Below are 27724 nucleotides of genomic sequence, written 5' to 3' on the forward strand. Positions count from 1 at the left end.
GACAGTTTATTTTTGAGTTGTGGTCTCTCTTATTGAACTCTACAACATCTGGTCCTGGCCAGCCGAAGTCAACATCTGCAAGGACGTAGCGCCCCTGCAGCTAAAGTCCACACACCTAGCCTGGAACCCAATTTTCATGTAGCATGCCGGTGAATGAAGCAGGAGTACCTAGCCCATGGCTACCGCCCCGCGCCACGTTGCAAAAGGTCAGGTATTTTGCAAACATCTCTCCCATTAACTCGTCAGATTATACAGAGATCCACTATCCTGCAGTAAAGCATTCTTAAAACTCTTCATGCTGGATCTAGGCTCATCAGTTTTGCGAGGGTGGCAATTTCTGAAGCCATTTGGACCTGTTCTGTTGGAATCTTATCTACAGTGGCATGTAAAAGTTTGGTCAAAATTACTGTTATTTTGAACAGTTAAGCAAGCTGAAGATGAAATGATCCCTAAAAGGCCTAAAGCTAAAGATGACACATTTCCTTTGTATTTTATGCAAAAAAAATATATTGTCATTTTTTTTCATTTTAAAAATGACAAAAAGGAAAATGGGTAGTTGCAAATATTTGGGCACCCTTGGAGATTTGTGTGCTCAGATAACTTTGACCAAGGTTTCATTCCTTAATTAGCTTGTTAGGGTTATGGCTTGTTCACTGACATTGTTAGGAAAGGCCAGGTGATGCAAATTTCCCAGTTTTATAAAAACTCAGCCTTCTCTAATCTTGTGCCAAAAAACAGTAGCCATGGGATCCTCTAAGCAGCTGCCTTGCACTCTGAAAATGAAAATGGTGGAGGCCCACAAAGCAGAAGGCTATAAGAAGGTAGATAAGCATTTTCAAGTTGCTCTTTCCTCAGTTCAAAATGTAATTAAGAAATGGCAGTTAATAGGAACGGTGGAAGTCAAGATAAGGTCTGGAAGACCAAGCAAAATTTCAGTGAGAGCTGCTTGAAGAATTGCTAGAGAGGCAAATCAGAACCCCCACTTGACTACAAAAGACCTTCAGAAAGATATAGCAGACTCTGGAATTGTGGTACATTGTTCTACTGTTCAGAGACACCTGCCCTTTGGACAAATATAGACTTCATGGAAGAATCATCAGAAGAAAACCTTTCCTGTGTCCTCACCATAAAATTCAGTGTCAGAAGTATGCAAAAGAACATCTAAACAAGTCTGATGAATTTTGGAAACAAGTCCTGTGGATCGATGAGGTTAAAATAGAACTCTCTGGCCATAATGATCAAAGGTATGTGTGGAGTAAAAAAGGGCACACAATTTGAGGAAAAGAACATCTAGCCAACCATTAAGCATGGGGGTGGATCAATCATGCTTTGGGGTTGTGTTGCATCCAATGGCATGTGGAACGTTTCATGGGTAGAGGGAAGAATGGATTCAATTAAATTTTAACAAATTCTTGAAGCAAACATAACACCATCTACAAATGATCCTAAATACATAATGGCTTCTACAAATGATGCTAAATACATGTCAAAATTCACAATAGACTATCTCAAAAGGCGCCAGCTGAAGGTTTTACAATGGCCCTCACAGTCCCCTGATCTGAACATTATTGAAAATCTGTGGCTAGACCTAATGGTACATGCAAGATAACCCAGGAATCTCACAGAACTGGAAGAATTCTCCAAGGAAGAATGGAAGAAAATCTCTCAAACAAGAACTGAAAGTCTTGTCTGGCAACTAAAAGCGTTTACAAGCTGTGATACTTTCAAAAGGGGGAGCTACTGTCATGGGTGTGTCAGCGGTGACAGACAGTCGCCCCTGAAGTTGGCTGCAGGAGATCTCTATGTTTGGCATTACAGACATCTTTTTAGAGGCTGGCTGTCTCTAAGACCCAGCGGCTACATCCCTCTGGCTAATTAGCTCCCTGGCCTGGGTGTATAAATACCTGGTGTGTCTGAGAGGGAGGTGCCAGCGATATTCATTACTACTTGTGAGGCTTTAGCAAGAGCAGTACTTCATCCTCTCTGGAGCTTGAAGCCGTGTGGGCAGTTGTCTTGAGTCGTCTAAAGCTAAGCAATCCCCCCTGTTTGTCTACCCTTGTTGTCTATAGAGTTTAGTGGAGATTGACTAGTGCTCATTTCCTCCCTTCCCTAGCCTTAGCCATATGCCAGGGAAAGTCAGGGAGAGGCACACGTGCGGCGATTGGTGAAGAGACAATATAGGGCGGTAGCTGAGACAGGGTGACACTAGACCAGACTAGGAAGTCTCTTCTTCCCCCTTTCCCTAGAATCTGGGCTCCCTTTCCCTCTTCCCTTTGTGTAGCACTAAGTCTTTCCCACACCTGGCGTGACAGCTACTAAGTACTAACCATGCAGGGTGCACAAACTTTTGCATCGGCCCATTTTTCTTTCTGTAATTTTTAAAATGTAAACTATAAAAACATATATATTTTTTGCCTAAAATACAAAGTTAATGTGTCATCTTAAACTTTAGGTCTTTAAGAGATCATTTCATCTTCAACTGGCTTAACTGTTCACAATAACATGTGAATGTTGAAGGTGAGTGGAAAGCAGGAAGGCTTGGAAGCTCAGGGGTTGGTGGCCCTGTGGTTGAAAGGTATTGTGGGGGTTTGTTATTGTAGCACCCTGAGGGCTCGGCTGCTACAGGGGTATTGCACCTCAAGCCAGAGGTGTGATATTCCACTCCCGGGTAAGGATGGAGTGTGGACTAGGACTCGTTTAGCTGCATGCACCACACACAACCTCCCACAGAAGTGCAGGCACGACAGCTTCTGTCCCTGGCTGGAGTGGGGAGGGGGAGGAAAACCCAGTGGTGTAGGAGCAGATAGGGGTGGGTCTCTGGGCATAGGTAGGAGCCCATTGTTTGCTAGTCACCTGGGCTCGGGTGTTAGAAGGAGGTATATAAGGTGGGCACCATCTTAGGACAGGGGTGAGCTCAGAGAGGAGTGCAGTCCGAGGAGGAGTGACAGGGAGCAGAGCTGCTCCAGGGGCTCTGCTCCACGGGCAGGCCTTGTCAGGAGGCCGGAGCAAGAGAGAGAGAGGAGAAGGAACAGCAAAGGAAGTAAGAAAGGAAACAAGGAACAGGAACACAGAGAAAGGCCCAGAGACACGAAGGTAGAAGGAACCCCAAAGGCCCAGGAGATTGCGGGTGAAGGGTTGGCAGAGCAGGGTACCGGAACCCAAATTGGTGGAGGCAACAGATTCCTCAGCCAAAGACCGGAGGTTGTGACCACATCTTGGTGCGACCCCTCACTACATCCACCAGGAAAGCATACCACATAGGGTCAGGGAAACCGGAGATAGGTTTCGCCAAGAGAAGGCCCGAGGGAGCTGGACAAAGGTGGGTCACTGGTGGGGATGGCCAGAGAAGGGAAGAGAAGGGAGCCCTGTGCCACGCTCTGGAATTGCCTGGGAGTTGGTCGAGCCCCTTGCCTGGTGGACGCAGCACGGCTTGGGCAGTCATCGCCTGCAGAAGTGACTCGGATAACAACTGTGAGTAAAGCATTGGAAACTGCAACCACACGTCTCTGTGTTTCATCGCCGCACCAGCACCATCAGTACTGGGACGCTCACACCATCACTCTCATCATCCACACTAGCTGCCCTGAGGCAATACTTCTCCCGTGGGGAGTTATCCCATACTCGGCTGCGCAAACAACATCAGCCTCAGCGGTCTGCAGCGCAGCGACGGTCCCCACTGACTGCAATCCATGGGTGGCGTAGTCGGACATTTGTTATTACACTAAGACTGCCACTGGTTTGACCACCCTGAGCCACGGACTGGGTCGCCGCCACACTGAGACTACCACCCCCAGCATCCCACCAGAGGCCCGGTTCCGGGTTCCCCACGCGGCCCAGGGGGCGAGTCATTATTACACACCAAACTGTGCAATACCCAAGTCAAGAGGTTAAAGGGAATCTGTCATCAGGTTTTTGCTACCCAATCTGAGAGCAGCAAGATATAGGGGCAGATATCCTGATTCCAGCAATGTATCCCTTACTGGGTTGCTTGCTACAGTTTTGATAAGATCACTGTTTCACCTGCTGCAGATCTACAATTCTCTGAACGCTGAGCTCTGTATAACCCTGCCCACACCATTAATTGGCAGCTTTCTGTGTACACTGTGCATAGGCAGGAAGCTGCCTATCAGTGGTGGGGGCGGGGTTGGACTACCTAGCAGCAGGTTTATTTGTCCTTTAGTGATAATCTCCTGCTAATAAAACACTGATTTTATAAAAACTTAAAGCAGCCAGCCCAATAAGTGACACATCACTGGAGTCAGAGTCTGTGTCTCTAAATCATGTTGCTCTCAGATTAGGTGGCAAAAACATAAAGATATATTCTTTTTAATGCATATGGTTTTTCCAAAATTGCAATTCTTGCAGTCTGGCATTTGGTTCCAGCATAAATTTGGTTTCTATCCTATATGAAGAGCACAGAATTATGTGGCCCCTCTGATTACAAAGAAAATGCTTTATGTCAGCGTTATTTATTTGGGGCCTTATTTTTCAAGGTTTTCTACCATCAATTGTGACTGTCTGGTAAAATGACACCTCTCATCACCACCTACCATTACCATATAATAGGATTTTATTGTGTATTTTTTTGGCTGCTTTATGTTTGGTTTTACTTATTAGGTGCTATTATAACTTTGAAATTACATATTTATGGGCTGCAATCATTTACAAATGTTTTCCATTATCATGTAAATACCCATAGTTACCACATGGGGGCATCCTTTGCCTTTTCATTCTCTTCTATTAGGAAATGCCAGCACATGGTGATAATGATAACTGGTAGTATAATAAATGCAACATCCATCTCGCTGAAAGCAAAGGAGGACATTTGCATTCCCAGTCTATACTTCTACGCCGTCTCTGTGTCGATTGGCAGTAAAGTCTAATTGGCAGCCTGCAGTAAAGTCACTAATGAGAAGGTAACGGCTTGTAGAGAGCTGAGATTCCTGAACAGAGGTGGTGACAGCTTTATTTTTTGACAATAATAAGAAATGAATATATAATGTACCGTTAAACCTGGCAGCACTGAATAGAGTAAGGTGATTGCATTTATTCGACATAAGTGTAATATTGGCAGTAGGCGACAGACACAGATATAAAAAAGTCATGAAATGCGTTAGCATGTCTATAAAACGAGAGGAGATAAGGATCATATCATCTACAATATCCATGAATGGTAATAAAGTGGAAGTACCTGTTATTTCAGAGTCATAAAGAGGTTATCCTTCACCTGGGTAACAGATTCAGTATATTGCCCCATTCCTATATTTAAAGAGTTTTCCCAATATCATTATGTGGTCTCAGCTTTCTGTTCAAATAGAATTAATCATGTATGCCAATACAGCTTATTTTTAAATCTGCAATGACTTGCAGCTATAAACCCTGTAATAATGACCCCATCCATCCTCCATTCAATACAATGTAGTCATCCTGTCCCCTTTGCAAAAAAGCACCCCCAAAGTATGATGTTTCCCCCATCATGCTTTATGGTTGGGACAGTGTTCTTGAGATTGTACTCATCCTTCTTCTTCTTCCAAACATCGTGAGTGGACTTGATATCAAAAAGTTCTATTTTGGTCTCACCTGACCACATGACCTTCTGCCATGCCTCCTCAGGATCATCCAGAGGGTCATTGGCGAAATTCAAATGGGCCTGGACATGTGCTGGCATGAGCAGGGGGACCTTGCATGCCCTGCAGGATTTTAATCCATGACGGCTTAGTGTGTTACTAACGGTAATGTTTGAGACTGTGGTCCAAGCTCTCTTTTGGTCATTGACCAAGTCCTCCCATGTAGTTCTGGGCTGATTCCTGACCTTTCTCAGAAACATCCTTACCTCATGAGGCGAAATCTTGCATGGAGCCCCAGACCGACAAAGATTGAAAGTCATATTGAGTTTTCTAACAATTGCGCCATCACAGCCTTATTCAGGTCTACAATTTTGTCCTTGGTGTCCTTTGACAGCTCTTTGGTCTTGGCCATGGTGGAGGGGTTGGAGTGTGATTGAGTGTGGACAGGTGTCTTTTATACAGGTAATGAGTTCAAACAGGTGCAATTAATACATGTAATGAGTGCAGAGTAGGAGGGCTTCGGAAAGAAAAATGAACAGGTCTGTGAGAGCCAGAATTCTTGCTGGTTGGTAGGTGATCAAATACTTATTTAATGCAATAAAATGCAATTTAATTGTGTAAAAATCATAAAATGTGATTTTCTGGATTTTTTTTAGATTCTGTCTCTCACAGTTGAAGTGTACCTGCGATAAAAATAACAGACTTCTCAATTCTTTGTAGGTGGGAAAACTTGCAAAATCATCAGTGGATCAAATGCTTATTTTCCCCGCTGTATATTAAAATTTCTTGCATACTTTATTCCAAAATATTTAAAACAGGTACAGCAAGGCCATAAAAAATCTATACCACCAACAGATTTCTGGCATTAAGTGTCTTTACTCACGATGTACATGCATATAACCTCTGGATAAGGGCACTTGATGCCAGAAACATGTTGGTGGTATGGATATTTTAAGACTTTGCTGTACCTGTTTTAAACATTTTGGAATAATGCATTGAAGAAAAATTTACATACAGTTGTTGGCTCTGGGCAAAAGTGGCGCTACTACTGCAGGAAAATGCATATGCTCTTTTCTAATCCTGGACAACCCCTTTAAACTGTTAAATCATGTTAAAATAGAATGACCACAAACTAAAACTGTTCATATTATTATTATTATAGGATAATCATGGAGGGACCTTACACTGTAACTGAAGGGGAATCCATTAGCACAAAATGACTGTTCCAACCAAGCACAGGCGCTCGGTGTACTCTTCACATGGTCAAACAGTTCAGTTCTCCTTGTTTTCCATCTATCCCCACCCTCCTCTTCCTTGGCTTTACAGGAGCTAGAAAATGGTTGAGATTGATAGAAAACGAGTAGGTAGAAAGGTGCACTGAGCTGGTTGACCATGTGAAGAGTGCACTGAGCATCTGTGCTTGGTTTGAACAGTCATTTTGTTCTTACAGTCTCATTTTAAGGGATGACCACTGATTTAAACATGATATAATTGCAGTCAGTGGTATAAATAGTAATGAAGTAGTGTAGGATATGAGAAAATTGTATTTTTTACCTTACAGTTATTACAAGCATATGCTTAACTACACTGACATTTATTGTGTGAACTAGGTGGGAGATTATTCCAGAGCCATATGTTTTTTAATCACATATATTTATTACATAACAGCACAGATGTTTCTTCCTGTTGGCATACATAGACAGGAACTGGTACGTTCACGGTCCACTAGAAAGCAGCAGTATTTGTCTTATCTCTGGTCATGCATGTTGTCATATGAAACCATGACATGATCAGAGTCTTGGGGTACTTAGATCACTGGCGGGCACAGACTGACAAGGACCCCTGTGCGAGAACAGTATCTGGGCCCTTTCCAGCTCAATAGCTTAGCATAAAGCACAATCCCCCCTGCTTTGGAGGTGAAAATGGACCCCCTTATTTCTTGAGGGTTGTACCAATGATATGTCCTCCCCTGACTTAGATGTCACTTATTTCGATAGGGCAATAGCATATTCTGAAGAAAGGAGGCTGCATAGTAAAGATATGATTTCTCTGGAAGGACATTTTGGGCCACTTTTTGCCACCTCGTAGCACAGTGATCGATGAGAGGCAACATTGCAGCCGCTTGGTCCTCTACTAGGACATGAACATGCTTGGAACAAAGGATCTACTAGATCTCTCTTAAATTCTGTTCCATTGGCTTTTAAAGGGTGTGTCATGGGTGTGTCAGAAGTGACAGACAGTCACCTGCAGTTGGTTGCAGGAGATCTCTTTGTTTGGCATTACAGATACTTTCTTAGAGGCTTCCTCTCTAGGACCCAGTGGTTAACTTCCTCTTGCTAATTGACACCCTAGCCTGGGTGTATAAATACCTGCTGTCTGCTAGAGGGAGGTGCTGGCAATACTCACATTACCCCTTGTGAAGGCTTGGAGCAAGTGCATTACTTCTTCCTCTCTGGAGCTATGAGGACAGGTGTTCATCTCTCTGAAGTCGACTAAAGCTAAGCTTCCTTCCCTTGTTTGTTCCCCCTTGTTGTCTTTAGTTGTCAGTCGCGAACGACTAGCATGCATCCCCCTTCCTTCCCTAGCAACCCTAGCAAGGGCCTTTCGCTAGGGAAAGACAGGGCGAGGTTCATGGAGATTGGTGAAGAACAAATATAGGGACGTTAGTGGAGACAGGGTGATATTAGATCAGCCTAGGAGGTCTCCACTCTCTCCTTTCCCTAGTGTCTGGGCTCCCTTTCCCTCTTCCCTTTGTGTTGCACTAAGTCTTTCCCACACCTTCCATGACAGGGTGATTCCCATCTTCATCAATGGATATTTTCAGATAGTGCTTGTAAAAACAATTACAGCTCATCCAAAATTCTCTTGCTTTCTTGAGATATTAACACTTTTCTAACTTTTACAGCTTGTCGCCTAAGAGACCGACCACTGCTGCCATCTAGCTTGTTAGCACTGCTCTGAAGCCAGCTGGGATGAGGAGGTAACAATGCTCACCAATGATCCTGCTTCAAAGCAGCCCTTACAAACTCAAAAGAAAAAGAGCATGTTCTGCTGTCTAGAAGTGGTGGTCGGTCTCCAATGAAACAAACTATAAACAAAGCAAAAGAGCTAATATCTCAAGAACGGCTAAACAATTTATTAGGCAGTAAATTGAAAAATTGCTTGTATTTATAAGCACTATCCAAAAATATCTATCTATGAAGATGGGAACAACCCTTAATCTTGAGGATATTTGGATCTCTGAGCTAATAGTGTTTTGGTTTCATTAATTTGAAGATCCAGAAAGCCATGAATTAAAAGTTGAAGGTCATGATGCTTCAAAGACTGATTGGGATTGGTCAATCCCATTGACTAACGTAGTCAATGAAATATGTGCTCCCTGTTTCATTGGGAGAGTGCTATTTGAGGATTCCCTTGATTAGTAAATTTAACAAGGGTTAAACCATATGAGTAGATGACCTTCTTCAGGATGAGGATCATCTGAGTTTTGAATGTGTACCCCAGGTCTGCAGTATTCAACTAAATGTTAAGCAATATCATGACCATAAAAAGCCAAATTAAGAGATAAATTATCCCATCCAATAGCCTTATGTCATTTTGGCATGGCTCAAATTCATAAATTGACTGCAATAACCACACAACATCTCCAGTAGACCAAAGATGTTCCTTATGTGTTGTTGTTTGGCCCAAGACCCTGAAGGATACGACCCATTTCACCCAGCATACATTGTAAGCTTAGGCAATTACCTAGAACTAGCTTGTCTCTCGAAATTTCCCAGCTTGAGTCATATGGAAGCTGTAGAGGATCCACGTAGATGTACTCATGTCCGTCAGGGCTGATCGACTCAATCACCTTCCATCGAATTTCATAACGTGGTTTCTGCAGATTTAATAATAAAAAATAAATAATCTTTCATGTGCAACTTGGAAGTCATGATTGTGATCATTGACATCACAACTTGCTGGTCATGATCATTGACATCACAACTTATTGATTATATAATATTGTATATTGTATACTAAGCTTTCGATAGTCTATCGGAGGTGGAATTTGAGAAGGTTAAGAGATAGCCCCATAATTCTTTCGGTCTGGAGAAGGGATTAGCTACATTTTCATTTACATTGCACCAGCAAACAAATTATCTCTTTTTTTAAAAACGTTCCATTGGTTCAAAACGTGTGCAGATCAATGCTGACCCCTCTTGCCATTGTCATCAGTCAGATTATTTTTGGCATTTGTTGGGTAGACTACTCTACTGCCCCTTGTACAGCAGAACAATTAATGCAATTTATGGTTCTTGGCTTATTTGTCCTCCTTCAGTTTCTTTTTTCCAAGAATAAAATGATGTCCAACTTTGAAAAGATTAGAATGGAAGACCTAGAAACGTGGGCAAACAATGTGTCACAACTGCCTGTGTGTAACCACGGCTTTATTCTTGTATGCATAGACCACAGACAACAAACTAAAAAAGACTAAAAAAATTCATGAAAAAAAACTAAAACCTTGTGGACATGGCCCTTTAAAGCGATGGCAAACTGGGCAAATAACTAGTGCAACAATTTCCTAAGGGTTTCTCAAGAACTGGACCTTCAGGAGCAACCCTAAAATAGGAGAATCCAAACCTTTCATTGGCTGTCATTGAATCTGTCCGTAAGATTACCCACCTACCCTTCAAGCAAGACCTCATACTGTATATGGGCATGCAGGTCTTTGCAAGCTAAATCCATAGACACCTTATATCTTCTATCTGTTGCTGCATTCCCAATAAATCATTGTTTTAATTCATATGTAGATGAGGCATTACTTGCTCAGGGCATAACAGAGCACTTCCTGATCCTCTGCCTCTCAGGGTTGTTCTGCCTTCCCTATCATCACCATCAGCCTCCTTAGTTTGATTCGTAGCTCACTATGTGAAATCTAGCATTGAATTTAGACAGTAAGTTATCAAATCAAGATGATGATGGGGAGAGGAGGCAATGGACAGGAAGTGCTCTGCCACATCCAGAGTACTTAGCGCTTCATTGGCATGTTAATGAAAATGCAAATTTTTTGGGAATGCAGCCACAGATAGAAGATATAAAGGTGTCAATGGATTTACATTTCAAAGACTTACATGCCCATATATCCATATATATATATATATATATATATATATATATATATATATATATATATATACACTGCTCAAAAATATAAAGGGAACACTTAAACAACAGAATATAACTCCAAGTAGGTCAAACTTCTGTGAAATCAAACTGTCCACTTAGGAAGCAACACTGATTGACAATCAATTTCACATGCTGTTGCGCAAATGGAATAGACAATAGATGGAAATAATTGGCAATTATCAAGACACCCTCAATAAAGGAGTGGTTCTGAAGACCACATCTCAGTACCAATGCTTTCTGGCTGATGTTTTGGTCACTTTTGAATGTTGGTTGTGCTTTCAAACTCACGGTAGCATGAGACGGACTCTACAACCCACAAAAGTTGCTCAGGTAGTGCAGCTCATCCAGGATGGCACATTAATGCGAGCTGTGGCAAGAAGGTTAGCTGTGTCTGTCAGCGTAGTGTCCAGAGGCTGGAGGCACTACCAGGAGACAGGCCAGTACACCAGGAGATGTGGAGGGGGCCGTAGGAGGGCAACAACCCAGCAGCAGGACCGCTACTGTAGCACCCTGAGGGCTCGGCTGCTACAGGGGTATTGCACCTCAAACCAGAGGTGTAATATTCCACTCCCGGGTAAGGATGGAGTGTGGACCAGGACTCGTTAGGCTGCATGCACCACACACACCCCATTTCCGAGGGACAGGTCAACGGTGCTCCCACGAGACAGGAGTGCAGGCACGACAGCATCTGTCCCTGTCTGGAGTGGGGAGGGGAAGGAAAACCCAGTGGTGTAGGAGCAGATAGGGGTGGGTCTCTGAGCATAGGTAGGAGCCCAGTGGTTGCTAGTCACCTGGGCTCACACATAAGGGAGGTATATAAAGTGGGCACCATCTTAGAACAGTGTTCAGTCCAGTTCAGTGCAGCCTGAGAGGAGAAGGAGAAGTAGGAACTGGAACTGGAACAGAAAGGAGATAAGGGAACAATAACACAGAGAAAGGCCCAGAGACACGAGGACAGAAGGAACCCCATAGGCCCAGGAGATTGCGGGTGAAGGGTTGGCAGAGCAGGGTACCGGAACCCAAATTGGTGGAGGCAACAGATTCCTCAGCCAAAGACCGGAGGTTGTGACCACATCTTGGTGCGACCCCTCACTACATCCACCAGGAAAGCATACCACATAGGGTCAGGGAAACCGGAGATAGATTTCACCAAGAGAAGGCCCGAGGGAGCTGGACAAAGGTGGGTCACTGGTGAGGACGGCCAGAGAAGGGAAGAGAAGGGAGCCCTGTGCCACGCTCTGGAATTGCCTGGGAGTTGGTCGAGTCCCCTGCCTGGTGGACGCAGCACGGCTTGGGCAGTCATCGCCTGCAGGATTGACACGAATAACAACTGTGAGTAAAGCATTGGAAACTGCAGCCCCACGTCTCTGTGTTTCATCGTCGCACCAGCACCATCAGTACTGGGACGCTCACACCATCACTCCCATCATCTCTACACTAACTGCCCTGAGGCTATACTCCTCCCGTGGGGAGTCATCCCATTCTAAGCTGCACACATAATACCAGCCTCAGAGGTCTGCCCTGGAGCGGCGGTCCCCACTGACCGCAATCCACGGGTGGTGTAGTCGGACATTTGTCACATTATTAAGACTGCCACTGGTTTGACTGCCCTGGGCACGGACCGGGTCACAGCCACGGAGGACTACAACCCCCAGCGATCCGGCTCCGGGTATCCCCTGCACAGCACAGGCCCAGGGGGCGCTCACTACCTCCGCCTTTGTGCAAGGAGGAACAGCAGGAGCACTGCCAAAGCCCTGCAAAATGACCTCCAGCAGGCCACAAATGTGCATGTGTCTGCACAAACGGTTAGAAACCGACTCCATGAGGGTGGTATAAGGGCCCGATGTCCACAGATGAGGGTTGTGCTCACAGCCCAACACCGTGCAGGACGCTTGGCATTTGCCACAGAACACCAGGATTGGCAAAGTCGCCACTGGCGCCCTGTGCTCTTCACAGTTGAAAGCAGGTTCACACTGAGCACATGTGACAGACGTGACAGAGTCTGGAGACGCCGTGGAGAGCGATCTGCTGACTGCAACATCCTTCAGCATGACCGGTTTGGCAGTGGGTCAGTAATGGTGTGGGGTGGCATTTCTTTGGAGGGCTGCATAGACCTCCATGTGCTCGCCAGAGGTAGCCTGACTGCCATTAGGTACCGAGATGAGATCCTCAGACCCCTTGTGAGACCATATGCTGGTGCAGTTGGCCCTGGGTTCCTCCTAATGCTGGACAATGCCAGACCTCATGTGGCTGGAGTGTGTCAGCAGTTCCTGCAAGATGAAGGCATTGAAGCTATGGACTGGCCGCCCGTTCCCCAGACCTGAATCCGATTGAGCACATCTGGGACATCACGTCTTGCTCCATCCAACAGCGTCACATTGCACCACAGACTGTCCAGGAGTTGGCGGATGCTTTAGTCCAGGTCTGGGAGGAGATCCCACAGGAGACCATCCGCAACCTCATCAGGAGCATGCCCAGGCATTGTAGGGAGGTCATACAGGCACGTGGAGGCCACACACAATACTGAGCCTCATTTTGACTTGTTTTAAGGACATTACATCAAAGTTGGATCAGCCTGTAGTGTGTTTTTCCACTTTAATTTTGGGGGTGACTCCAAATCCAGGCCTCCATTGGTTAATAAATTTGATTTCCATTGATGGTTTTTGTGTGATTTTGTTGTCAGCACATTCAACTTTGTACAGATCAAAATATTCAATGAGAATATTTCATTCATTCAGATCTAGGATGTGTTATTTGAGTGTTCCCTTTATTTTTTTGAGCAGTGTATATATATATATATATATATATATATATATATATATATATATATATATACAGTACAGACCAAAAGTTTGGACACACCTTCTCTTTTAAAGATTTTTCTGTATTTTCATGACTTTGAAAATTGTACATTCACACTGAAGGCATCAAAACTATGAATTAACACATGTGGAATTATATACTTAACAAAAAAGTGTGAAACAACTGAAAATATGTCTTATATTCTAGGTTCTTCAAAGTAGCCACCTTTTGCTTTGATGACTGCTTTGCACACTCTTGGCATTCTCTTGATGAGTTTCAAGAGGTAGTCACCGGAAATGGTTTTCACTTCACAGGTGTGCCCTGTCAGGTTTAATAAGTGGGATTTCTTGCCTTATAAATGGAGTTGGGACCATCAGTTGTGTTGTGCAGAAGTCAGGTGGATACACAGCTGATAGTCCTACTGAATAGACTGTTAGAATTTGTATTATGGCAAGAAAAAAGCAGCTAAGTAAAGAAAAACGAGTGGCCATCATTACTTTAAGTAATGAAGGTCAGTCAGTCCGAAAATTTGGGCAAAATTTGAAAGTGTCCCCAAGTGCAGTTGCAAAAACCATCAAGCGCTACAAAGAAACTGGCTCACATGAGGACCGCCCCAGGAAAGGAAGACCAAGAATCACCCCTGCTTCTGAGGATAAGTTTATTTGAGTCACCAGCCTCAGAAATCGCAGGTTAACATCAGCTCAGATTAGAGACAAGGTAAATGCCACACAGAGTTCTAGCAGCAGACACATCTCTTCAACAACTGTTAAGAGGAGACTTTGTGCAGCAGGCCTTCATGGTAAAATAGCTGCTAGGAAACCACTGCTAAGGACAGGCAACAAGCAGGAGAGACTTGTTTGGGCTAAAGAACACAAGGAATGGACATTAGACCAGTGGAAATTTGTGCTTTGGTCTGATGAGTTCAAATTTGAGATCTTTGGTTCCAACCACCGTGTCTTTGTACCACGCAGAAAAGGTGAACGGATGGACTCTACATGCCTGGTTCCCACCGTGAAGCATGGAGGAGGAGGTGTGATGGTGTGGGGGTGCTTTGCTGGTGACACCGTTGGGGATTTATTCAAAATTGAAGGCATACTGAACCAGCATGGCTACCACAGCATCTTGCAACGGCATGCTGTTCCATCCGGTTTGCGTTTAGTTGGACCATCATTTACTTTTCAACAGGACAATGACCCCAAACACACCTCCAGGCTGTGTAAGGGCTATTTGACCAAGTAGGAGAGTGATGGGGTGCTACGCCAGATGACCTGGCCTCCAGTCACCAGACCTGAACCCAATCGAGATGGTTTGGGGTGAGCTGGACCGCAGAGTGAAGGCAAAAGGGCCAACAAGTGCTAAGCATCTCTGGGAACTCCTTCAAGATTGTTGGAAGACCATTTCCGGTGACTACCTCTTGAAGCTCATCAAGAGAATGCCAAGAGTGTGCAAAGCAGTCATTAAAGCAAAAGGTGGCTACTTTGAAGAACCTAGAATATAAGACATATTTTCAGTTGTTTCACACTTTTTTGTTAAGTATATAATTCCACATGTGTTAATTCATAGTTTTGATGCCTTCAGTGTGAATGTACAATTTTCATAGTCATGAAAATGCAGAAAAATCTTTAAATGAGAAGGTGTGTCCAAACTTTTGGTCTGTACTGTATATATATAGATGGAGAGTTGATCTTATTGACAAATTCTCTTTAATCCTTTGACTGACTAGTTCAAAAGAGGCTTCAGCATTAACCCATTTTCTGTCCTAGACTCATCATTATTTAGGCATTGTTTGGAAGGGTTATTTCTCACTGTATGACAGTATCTAGGCAATAAATGGTCATATTTTGTGGACATTGTCTAAAACTATTATTTGTCATTTCATGACAGTATTATTTGGGCATTATATGGAAGTATTATTTGTCTTGAATGGCAGTAGTATTTAGGCAATAAATGGTGATATTGTGTGGACATTGTATAGAAGTATTATTTCTCATTGTATGAATGGCAGTACTATGTAGACATTGTATGGAAGTATTATTTATCTTTTTATGGCAGTATTATTTGGGCAATGAATGGTGATATTATGTGGTCATTGTATAGAAGTTTTATTTGTCATTGCATGAATGGCAGTACTATGTGTGCATTTTATGAAAGTATTATTTGTCTTTGTATAGCAGTATTATTTGGACAATGAATGTATAATTTAGGCATCGTATGGACGTGTTGCTTGGCATTCTAGTAAAATATTTCTGTAATAATATGGCAGTATCTTGGCAATGAATGGTGGTATCGTGTTGGCAATTTTTAGAAGTTTTATTTATCATTGAATGACAGTAATATTTATATTGGGCTTTGTATGGAAGTGTTATTTGACACTATATGACAGTATTATTTGAGCAATGAAAGTGGAATTATGAGGGAGTGTTATTTGTCATTGCATGGTAGTATCTAGTTACAGAACGGTGGTTTTGTCTATGCATTTTATGGATGTACAGTAATAATTGCGTAATAAGTGGTGGTATTGTGTAGTAGACATTATATGGATGTATTATTTGTCATTATGTGGCAGTATTTTGGCAATGAATGTCTGTATAGCATGGACATTGTTTAGAAGTGATATCTGTTGTTGCATGACAGTTGTATTTGGGAAATGAATAATGGTATTGTGTGGGTAAGGTATGGAAGTATAATTTGTCATTGTATGGCATTATTATTGGGCAATCAAATGGCGGTATTGTGTGTATACTATATGTAGGTAAAAAACATACAGACAATATAAATTATGATATATACACTGGATTTTGTGGCAATCTTAGGGGTGGCGTCAGAGATGCTCCATTATTTGTCGCCCTGGGGCCCATTTTCAATAAAACCTGCCCTGCTAGTGAATGAAAGGTTTGAGATCTAGTATTACAATGTTAAATGACCTCATATAATATCTTGATTAAAAAGCCTTCATCAACATATAAAACTAATACAATACACATACCTTTCGCCAGAGAACAATAAGGATTACAAGGAAAATTAAAAAAAGCACGACCAAAGCCAGAACAGCAGAGATTAGCATGACTTTGAAGGTTAAATCTGTAACAAATATAAAAATATAGATATAAAAAGAAACATACAAAAAATAATCACAGTTTACAGCAATGTTGTTTTTTATCCAAATGCAATTAAATATAAGATAATGCGCCCCTACTTTAAATTATAGGAATATTAGAAGTCACCAGGGATATCCATGACCTGACAAAATCAGGAAACCACAAGCTAAGTAGATTTATCCTGGTCACAGAACTCCAAGGTGACTTCTAATATCCTTATAGTAGCGGTATTATCTTCTACATGATATAGTTATTTTTTTTAAATCAATTAATACATTTTTTTGCAATTATGTTTCAATAAACTTTTACAGGATCTTTCTTTCCCTGTACATTGCTGGCTTCAGAATGAGTTAACTGAGAATCTGTCAGTGAGCTCATTCTGATGAATTGTTTGCAATCTTTTCCTGAGCTCCTTTCAGATGATTTATGACCTGATGAAAGTGCACATCAACTTTGATGTGGTCCGTGGTCATGAATCAGCAGAAAGGAGTGCAGAAAAAGACAGATAAAAGAGTTACAAACTCCTGAGAAGGAGGTCAATGTCAGATTGTCATATACATGATTTTACTGAAAGATGAATGGTTTCTTGTAACTTTGCTTTGTGCATTCCTCTGTTACACCTCCTAGAAATGTATCAATAAATTGACAACTGGGTGTTACCATTCCTATTGCAAAAGGGGTGGGCAACTACACAGTCAACACTGATTGGACAATGTCAAACAGTGCAGGAACACACTCCAAACTGGTAGAACCCAGTTATGATTTTATTCACAAATTTCCAAGAGGAATAGAAGATGAATGACACAACGCTGAGTTCCAGGGAAAAAAGCAGATTTGCAAACTCTCTGTAGAGTTTAATTGAGAATTGGCTGTGCTGTGGGTGTTCCACTTTACAAAACTGTAATACTCATAAATTGGAAAATGGGGGTCATTAGACCCCTATACTTCCAGGAGGTGACTGTGGCACCCTGCTGTTCACAGGTACCACAGGACCCAAAAGGGTGCATGGACGGACTTCTCCACAAGAGGCCCTCATTACAAACAAACACCTCCACCCTTCCACCTCAGACCACCAGAGGGATATATATATATGGAGGGTGGAGCCAGGCAGTCATTTAGTTGTTTAGTCGGAGAGTGTGCTGCCATTGAGAGCAGTGAAGACGCAGCACGTCTGCTGCTGTATTGAGGGCCCCGAGTGTTGCCGGAGGCAAGGAGGAGAGGAGAGAGGAGTCGAGGGGGCAGAGGACCATCAGAGGCTCACCCCAAGACACAAACCGGACACCGGGTCCGCGCGTACAGGGTCCTTTATACCAAGTAGGGATCACAGGAATACTAGGAGGACTACAAGTCCCTGGTCGACCTGAAGCTAAACCCTTGACAGGACTAGGAACCACGAAGGCCCCGGCATCCAGGGATAGTGGTTGGCAGAAAAAGGTCCTACTACCAAGCGACAGGTGAAGGAACAGCATGACACAGAAGCTAGGCCCAGTTGCAGGCTGGCCAGGAGCTTAGAGAGAGGGAGACACGGACCAGGAGGCCTTATACCCGCTCACTGGGGAGAAGTCCTGAAGTGCACCCTTCCTACCGAGTACCCTGGACTGTACCTGACATCCGCACCAGTAAAGGTATTGAAGCAAAACCCCTATCTTTGTCAGTTACTCCTGCTGCGCCATCTCTCCTGCACTGCAAGCCCCAGCATCATCACCATTTGCACCTACACTGCCCCGGGGGCCCGCTCCGCCTGTGGGGAGCAGAAACATCCCAGCTGCCATCCCATCACCCCCCCGGAGGTCTGCAGCAGCGCCGGTAACCATTACCGGAAACCACAGGTGGCGTCACGAGACAAACTGTATACTAAAACCCCCTTTTTAAAGAGAGACCCAGAGTACGGGCCCGGGAGCCGACTGCCGCGACCTCCTAAACAAGGTAAAAGGCCCGGGTACCGAGTCCCCTATATCCCCCCTGGGTGACACATGATCATTCCAGAGGTGGAACCCTTTCCTGCTAGGCATTTATGGAATATTCTGTCTGGAACACAGGAAGATCCCTTTAGTATACAGTTAGTTCCAGAAATCTTTGGACAGTGACCGAATCTTCGTGATTTCAGCTCTGCAGGCCACTATTTTTTATTTAAAATGGAACAACTGGGATGCAATTGAAGTGTATATTTTCAGGATTAATTAAAGGCGTTTAAAAAAATATCCTGCGAAACGTTTAGGAATTACAACCATTTTTCTACAAAGCCTCCTCATTTCAGGGGCTCATAAGTAATTAGACAAATTAACTTTACCATAAATAAAATGTTCATTTTTAATACTTTGTAGGAGAATCCTTTAGGCAATGATGCCTGAAGTCTGGAAGCCATGGACGTCACCAAACGCTGGGTTTCCTCCTGTGTGATGCTTTGCCGCTGACCTCAGTTGTTGCTTGTTTGTGGGTGTTTCTGACTTAAGTTTTGTCTTAAGTCTCTGAAATGCTGCTCGATGGGTCTGAGATCCGGTGGTGACTCGGCCATTGCACAATAGTCCACTTCTATGCTTTTGCAGTATGTTTTCAGTCATTGTCCATCTGTCCTGTGAAGCGCCGTCCAATCATCCTTGCTGCATTTGGTTGAGTCTGAGCAGAAAGTATCGCCCTGTACACTTCAGGATTCATCTGTCTGCTTCTGGTTTCTGACTAGTGACCCAGTGCTATCAGAAGCCATCACACTGCCTCCACCATGTGTTACAGAGGATGTGCTGTGCTTTGGATCATGAATCGTTCCAAGTCGTCTTCATACTTTCTTCTTCCCATCTTTCTGGTACAGGTTGATCTTAGTTTTGCTCTTCCAAAATGGGGCGGCTCTTTAAGATGTTTTTTGGTAAAGTCTAATCTGGGCTTTCTATTTTTAAGGCTGATTAATGGTTTCCACCTTGTGGTGAACTCTCTGTATTTCCTGCCATGAAATCTCTTTATGGTAGAGTTAGAGATACTGAAACACCTACTTTGTGGAGAGCGTTGTTCACTTGGGTGGATGTTGAGATTTGTGAAGAGGTTTTTCTTCACCACGGAAAGGATTCTGCGATCATCCACCACTGTTTTCTTTCGTGGACGTCTAGACCATTATGAGTTCCCAAGCTCAACAGTGCGCTCGTTTTTTTGCAGAATGTACCAAACTGTTGATTTAGACACTCCTAACATTTCTGCTATTTCTCAGATGGATTTCTTTTTTTTTTTCAGCCTAATGATGGTCTATTTCTCTTCTATTGAGAATTCATTAAACTGCATGTTGTGGGTTCACAGCAACAGCTTCGAAATGCAAATGGCAAACCTGGAATCAGCTCCAGACCTTTTACCTGCTTAACTGATGGTAGATTAATTAATGAGGGAATAGCCCATGCAGCCCATTAAAGAGTTTTTGAGATAACCGTGCAATTACTTTTGGTCCCTTTAAAAAGAAGCAGCTACATATTAAAGAGCTGTAATTCCTAAACCTTACTCCAATTAGGATGTGAATCCCCTCAAATTAAAGCTGAGAGTTTGCACTTTAAGCCCATATTAATTATATAACTGTATCTTGAATATCTGTTGGAAAACTGCTAAAATGCCAAAACTTGTCACTGTCCAAATATTTCTGAACCTAACAATAAGTACAAGTTTTATTTCTCCTCATGTGTTCCCATGAAAATACTGACATACTCACAGTGAGGTACAAGTGTTACATCTCGGTGATGTTCAGCTCCGAGATCATTTTCTCCAGCGCAGCGCACTGAGAGCGAATCTACCACACTCCGAATATGTAGGACGCTCTTAACTTCATAAGTTCCATATTCTGGCTGAGTATAAGTGGTGTTCAAATCAAACTCCATTTGTGATGTTATGTGGTCTAGGGGTTTCCACAGCTCCCAACTTTTACTGCTACACCTGAGAGTTTATAAGGAATGAAAAAAATAAATAGGACAACTTACTGGTCTTTTCCCAACTTTTTAAAACATATTTTCCAATGTCCAATACTTTTTAAATATTTAATTTTAATGCCACCTGTACTTTTAATAAGTAGTTTGAAAAAGTTCTAAAATCAAAATATTCAAGATGCTTTTTAAATATTTCTGAAAATTGTAGAACTTTTTAAAACTATTTACCAAAAGTGGAATGTTTTTTTTTTTTTCCCAACTATCGTCAAAATTTTACCTGGGCCCTATTGAAAATGTTCGAGGCATTTCTTTTTATTGAGAGTTTAAAAAGTTTCTGTCACTAAGTCAAAAGTGGCCAATTCTTGCTCTTATTTTTCCTGTTGCTCCCCTGAGCATAGTTTTTTTTAAATCCACTACATGGTTCCAGAGATATGGGCTTTTTAATTTAGTGCTAATTCTAATGGTCTCCACATAGGGTGTGGTTCATCGGATCCTCGGGGGCCGTGTCTTTAAGCTGCTTTGCATTATTACATTGTGAGCAACGCCACTTTGGAAAAGACCATAAAGGCCCATATCTCTTGAACCGTATGACGGATTTTGAAAAAAACAAAAAAAACAGAATAATCAGGGGGAGCAGTGGGAATAAAATAAGAGGAAAGACTGGGTACTTTTAATCTGATGATAGGTCCTCTTTAATCAAAAATACAATTTAATAAAGAGGGTGTCCATGAATATTATGACCAATGTTGGGTATTGCAGCTCTTCTCCAACCAAAAGTCATCCTATTGATTGACACAGGTGGCGCTGTTTATGGGAAAAAAAGGCACATTCTTTTTTGGAACCATGAACAAGACCTTCCAGAATATACTAATAATGTTTGGCTTCCAAAGTGCCCACTTATCAGAAGCATTATATGGTGCTGAGATGAGACCATCTGACCCCACCCCAGTTACCACAACAAAAGCTACCACAGGCTCCACTAACAACCCATAATGTTTTGGCTTCTGCAGTAATGCAGCACTGCGGTTATGCAGCTTGTATGGTGAAATATCAACAAGACTAATGACTTACCTTTTTATTTCACTGCAGAAGAACCAGGTGATGTTTGGCATTGGCATACCTTTGCCCACGCATGTCACTAATTGTCCACCATTTGCTGGATGAGTGTCAATTATTTCCTGAATTTCAACTGGAACTAAAAATGTAGAGAAAAAAAATAGTTTTATTCTTCTTTTCCCAGTGGATTAATCTTTTAATCTCAATTCATGGGTAAAATCCATAACATATAAACTAGTTGTACTAAAACTAAGACAGTTTCCCCATTACTGAGATAGGAGATGACAGTTGGTGTTTCTAAAATTCGATGTGACTGCAGACCTATGAATTCTCGCAGAGCGCACACTGTGCTCTGTGAGGATTCTCCTATGCCGGCAAAGGGAGCGATTTGCATACTTCTGGTCACATTCCGACTAGACGTGACACTTGCATTGAGCAAGGCCATGCACGTCTAGTTGGTACGTGGCCATGTGTATGCAAATTGCATATTTGCGGTCACGCGCCCGCCCTCTCTTAATGGCAGTTCCGGGGAATCCTGACAGCATGCACGCTGTGAGAATTCACAGGTCTACAGTCACATAAAGTGACTGCAGACTTGTAGTCCAAGGCTGAACAACCCCTTTAATTCTCTGTACACAGCACATTTCCTATCTTGTGATCCTGGCTGTATTGGACAGCTGCCTCTTGAAGGAATGTTCAGGATTGCTGTAACAATAAAGGTAAGGGGCTCAAACTATTTGTTTTTGAGATTGAGGTGGTCAACCCTGTGCCAAGCCACAGCATTCATTGTCTATGGCACTGATAGAAACATCGAGCACATTAGATAGGTCATAAATCTTTTGGCGATATAACTTTGCTACAATCCTTAGTATAAAATTATCATTAAAAAAATAAATAAAAAGAAAATACTTTTATTTGCATTCTGCTAAAAGGAATTAAGGGGGTATTCATATAGGTTAATCAAATATATGATGTCAGCTTCTCTATTATCAAGTTAAACCCTTTAACCACTTTACGTTTCTGCAAATTTTGGCCATCAGGATGCACCATTTTTTTTCTCACTATGTTTGAGTATCTTTATTTTTTTACATTTTCATACACATTGCTGTGTTAAGTGTTTTTTTCATTCCTTTTGGATTTTTTTAGTACGGTATTATTTTTGCTGTATATAACCTGACATTTAACATAGTGTTATTATTTGTTTTGGAAAACCCAAGGTTCCAAATGTAGTTGGTCTTAAAAAAACATAAACGGTGCTTTACTCACCGTTCCCAGGTCCAACTCAGAGTCTCTGCCACTGCTCCCACTGTCGGTTATTGTCCACGGGGCTGATATCATGTCGACAAAGCTGCAGCCAATATCTGAGCTCAGTGACTCTGCCCGATCAGACGGCACGAGCCGCTCAGAACTGCTGAGCTCATTGATTGGCTGCAGCGTTGTCGAAGTTCAGTTGCAGAAAATTCTGCAGAAAATAATAGATACAGGGAGTAGCGGGGGTGAATGAGCCCTGGAACTCGGGAGAGATAAAAAACAACAAACCTTCATCCGAGGAACAGAGGTTTTCCAAAACTGGAAAACCCCTTTAAGCAGGTTATATACAACAAAAGTGATTCCATAAAAAATACAACCCAAAAGGCATGAAAAAAATCTAACTCAGCAATGTGAATGAAAACATAAAGAAAATAAGAGCACTCGAATATGATGGAAAAAAAAGCAGCGTCTTGAAAGGCAAAATGTAGCAGAACCTTAAAGGAGTTAAAGAGGTTGTCCACTACTTTTACATTGATGGCCTATCCTTGGGATAGGTCATCAATGTCTGATCGGTTAGGGTCCGACACCCGGCATCAGCTGTTCTCCGTGTTGGCGGCTACCGCTGTTGACCTGGAAATGCTCAACTATGGAGCTGCGCCATCTCCTGATAGTGGCCGCGGATGGGTACTGCACATCCACCTCCTATTCAAATCAATGGGAGGTGGATGTGCAGTACCCAGCCGCGACCAATATCAGAAGATGGAGCAGCTCCACAAATAAGAATAGCTGATCGATGGGGGTGTCGGGAGACAGACCCCGACCGATCAGACATTGATGACCTATCCCAAGGATAGGTCATCAATGATAAAGTAGCGGACAACCTCTTTAACTTGATAATTGAGGAGATAGTATCATATATTTGATTGACCGATATGTGCCCGACACTATTTGCAAATGATCACCATTGACATGAATCCACATGTATAACCAATTAAAAAAAGGTAAGAAACATAAATAATAAAAAGCTCACCATTAATTTGAAGGTCAAAAGAAATCAATTGAACATCGTCTTCGTTATGTACCCGGATTGTGTAGTTGCCGCCATCTTTTTCTTTCACTCTCACAATGTTCAAATAACTGGCATACCTGGAAATATAGTCTGTCAGTCCTTGTCCTACCCCCAATAAATATCATGATATATACATATTGTAATAAAAACACAAGGTGAAAATGACCGGATTTTGCTGCTGCTCCCCTTACTAAACTTTTTTTTTTTTTTTTAAATCCGCCACATGGTTCCAGAGATATGGACCTATTTATTCAGTGCTACCTTTTATCTGCGTTGCTCATAGGGTGATAAAGCAGAGCAGCCTAAAGACACGCCCCTGAGGATCCCGCAAGCCACGCCCACTTGTTAAGGCCATAAAAGTGAGCACAAAAAAAAGGCCCATATATTTGGTACCATATAGCAGATTTAAAAATACCCCACCATACTCAGGGGAGCAGTGGAAAAAAATAAGAGGAAGAACTGGTCCCTCTTGTCCTAGTGACAGGTCCTCTTTAAAGGGGACTTCTTTGCCAGTTTATTTGAGGCCTAGTTTGGTACACAGAGAGGTAAGTCGATAGATTTAGGATCTACATTTGCTGGTGGATATATTGGTTTGTGAAAAAGATTTGGCATACATTTCTGCCAAATCCCTTTAAATCTCTGTCGTTTCTGACCTTAGGAGTCCAGTGGGCGGTCCTAATAATTGACTAACAGCTATATTTGTATGTAAACTCATACAGGGAAGGCTGTCGATTATTGCCTGATATTTGGGCCACTGGACTCCCAAGCTCAAAATTAGCAAGAATTTATATCAATAAAATACAAATTATATTGAATCCTTCCCCTCCCCAAACCTGTATATCAATCTTGTCAGCTTCCTCTGCTCTGTTACATGCTGCCCGTGGATTGAACAACACGTTCAATCTGACAGGCCCCCTCTAAAGCCGATCTGTCTTCAGGTATCACAATGCAAACTGCATGCATAATAAAATTATGCATGCATTATTTAATATCTTAGACCAGATGACACTGGTGCACTTACTTTCAAAATCCATGAATGGTTGAATGTATAGTCCTCAAATTAAAATGAGGATTTATAATGTTAGGCCGAGAAGTTTTCACAATGGGTTATACAGCCATTGTGACATGCATTTTTAAAAGTAAGTACACCAGTCTACTTAGGTTTTAGAGATCTACTTAATAAAGTATGCAGTTTGTATTGTGAAATCTGGAGACAGAGGAATGTCTACTGTTCGATGAAAATAGTTCCCAAATCCTTCTAATGAATACAATAATATATTTTAACAAGAGAGTTCACTGATAAAATTCTAGGTGCCTGGAACTACCAACAGGGGGAGCTCATCGTGTACAGCACTGTACTGGTCCCAAATTAAAGGGGTTGTCTACTTAAAAAAAAGTCTAGATTTGTTTGAAATACAAATATATAACATTTTCACCAACAGTCCCAAATTTGCCTGACTGTCAAAATTTTTCCAACATAGGCTCAGCAAATTGAGAGTTGTTCAGAGTTGAAAAGGGGTTGTACTTACACAAACTCCGCCCACAAATAGGTGGCCCCTGGCAAGATTGGGCAAACACATCCCATATTTGCCAAGATCAACATTGGTAACTATGATATAAAATTGGCTAATTTACTTGTGTTAGTAAAGGTATCCCGACCTCCATATGTTGTATATATCCTTGGTTCTGGTGGCCGTACTTTTGGTTTCTGATCAGCAGAGGAGAGTGTTTCTTTTCTCGGTATTTGAAGGGGGCTGGCTGACTGGCTCATTTCAATAGCTAAGCCAGCCCCTTCTCTCTCAAGACCGATACAAAGTCAAAAATGGGGGCAGGAGTAGCTATTGAAATGAGCAGTCAGCCAGAACCCTTAATCACTTACATCAGGGTATATGTTCATTTTTGTTCTATCTTAGGTTTTGTCTGTTTAATGGCCATTATGAACATGCTCCTGCACTTTGCATGTATACCAACTTATACTCCACTTCATTTTTTGGATTTGCTTTAGTCACTTGTAACATAGTAACATAGTTTTTAAGGTTGAAGGAAGACTAAGTCCATCTAGTTCAACCCATAGCCTAACATGTTGATCCAGAGGAAGGCAAAAAAAAACATGTGGCAAACACTAAGCTCCACATTGGGGAAAAAAATTCCTTCCCGACTCCATACGACAATCAGACTAGTTCCCTGGATCAACGCCCTATCAAGGTATCTAGTATATACAACCTGTAATATTATACTTATCAAGAAAGGCATCCGTGCCCTTCTTAAATTTTAATAGTGAATCACTCACTACAAACAAGGGCGTGGCCCTCTTGTTCTGAGATAAGTGTCCCTACAGTCTGGCCCCGATCCTGCTCTGACCCCATCTACATTGAGGTCAGATGACAGTAGTTGAGGTTTCAATATTGGAGAATAAGACCGTCCCGATTTGGTCACCTTGACGCTGGTGGGATGGTTTTTACGCTTTTTTTGATCAAAAACAGTGTTTACAAAGTACCCTATGTTATTTATATGCACTATTGGTTTGTACTTACAGCAGGGTATACGCTCATTTTGTTTCTATCTTAGGCTTTGTCTATTAAATGACCAGTGCGAACGTGCTCTTATACTATGCATGTATACCAACTTATACTCTGGCTCATTTCTTTGGATTTGCTTGAGTCGCTTATACTCAGTACAAATAAGGGTGTCTTCTCCCTTTTTCTGGGTATATCATTTATATAGCTTCCTATGGCCAGGTATCCATACAGTCTGCCTCGGTCCTGCTCTGGTCCCATCTACATTGAGATCAGCTGACACTAAGTGAGGTTTTAATACTAGAAGTTAGGACGGTCCCGATTGGGTTCACCTTGTCGTGGTGGGATGGCTTTTCATCAAAAACAGTGTTTCCTAAGTACCCTATATTATTTATATGCACGATTGTTTTTTTACGTATTTACAGCATGGCATATGCTCATTTTGTTTCTGTCTTATGTTTATACAGTATTAATGTGTTCAATTCCAGCACATGCCAGAAATGGCACTGACGTTAATATCTAGAGATCGAGACACCTTTGATTATACAAGTATATTAGTAAGTTCGATATATTTATATAACAGATACAAACAAATGTTAATTTTTTAAAGTGGACAGCCCCTTTAAATCCACATTCAGAAACCTCCTAATCTCCTCCTAGCGGAGTCAAGTACATGAGGCTGACTTGCATTACCGGATACATAGATGGCACCATTCCTGGAAAAAGCTAATCATTTTTTTTCTAAGCCTCACATCCTCTTTAATAAGAATATGGATTCACTTACTTGTTTTCAGAAGTGTTCTCATTTGCAACTGTAATTTGGCTCTTGGGATCTCCTGTTAGCGAGGCACCATTTTTCAGCCATTCGATGGTAGGTGGAGGATAAGCTTCGATTTGTACCTCAAGTGTCATACTTTGGTGCAAGTTGGCTGTTATCTCTGTTTCTTTGGTGACAAGTGTCACAAAACCTTTTTCTAATCGAAGAAATAAATTCAAAAGATTTTAGTGTTTAGTTCCAGGTGGTATTATCGACATGGAAATACCCACCCAATTAAACACCATAATATTAATGATATTTATCCAGGCAGTTGCAACCTGGCTTGGACTGGCTCACAGGAGAGCAGGGGAATCCTCTGGCGGGCCACCACCCTCTTCTATGAGCAGCACAATATACTTTGATCGCTATGTACAGACAAAGGCAGCATCTTATTCATTTATTAATCTACCCAGTTCATTGTTATATACATTTGTGATTGAGGATAATGTCACATTTGTATGTAGGTGAAAAGTGTGGCCCTGGAGT

The 27724-nt window shown here is 42.2% G+C and overlaps 1 protein-coding gene across 2 annotated transcripts in view; it reads right to left on the reverse strand.

The window, feature by feature from the left end:
- The window catches only part of PDGFRB (platelet derived growth factor receptor beta), a 196318-nt gene that overhangs the window by 53630 nt on the left and 114964 nt on the right, over nt 1-27724 (reverse strand). For both annotated transcript variants that reach the window (XR_012250914.1, XM_073649784.1), the window contains exons 7-12: nt 27206-27395; nt 23867-23982; nt 21601-21724; nt 20319-20539; nt 16525-16619; nt 9315-9447 (exon numbers count right to left, since the gene is read on the reverse strand). Coding sequence is in view for 1 of the 2 variants with exons in the window: in XM_073649784.1 (XP_073505885.1) it covers nt 9315-9447; nt 16525-16619; nt 20319-20539; nt 21601-21724; nt 23867-23982; nt 27206-27395 (879 nt within the window). In the remaining variant the exon portion in view is untranslated. The remainder of the gene's footprint in view (nt 1-9314; nt 9448-16524; nt 16620-20318; nt 20540-21600; nt 21725-23866; nt 23983-27205; nt 27396-27724) is intronic.

Source organism: Phyllobates terribilis, unplaced genomic scaffold, assembly GCF_046119375.1.
Source record: "Phyllobates terribilis strain yellow unplaced genomic scaffold, ASM4611937v1 Scaffold_10__3_contigs__length_209671492, whole genome shotgun sequence".
In the NCBI taxonomy this organism is placed as follows: Eukaryota; Metazoa; Chordata; class Amphibia; order Anura; family Dendrobatidae; genus Phyllobates; species Phyllobates terribilis.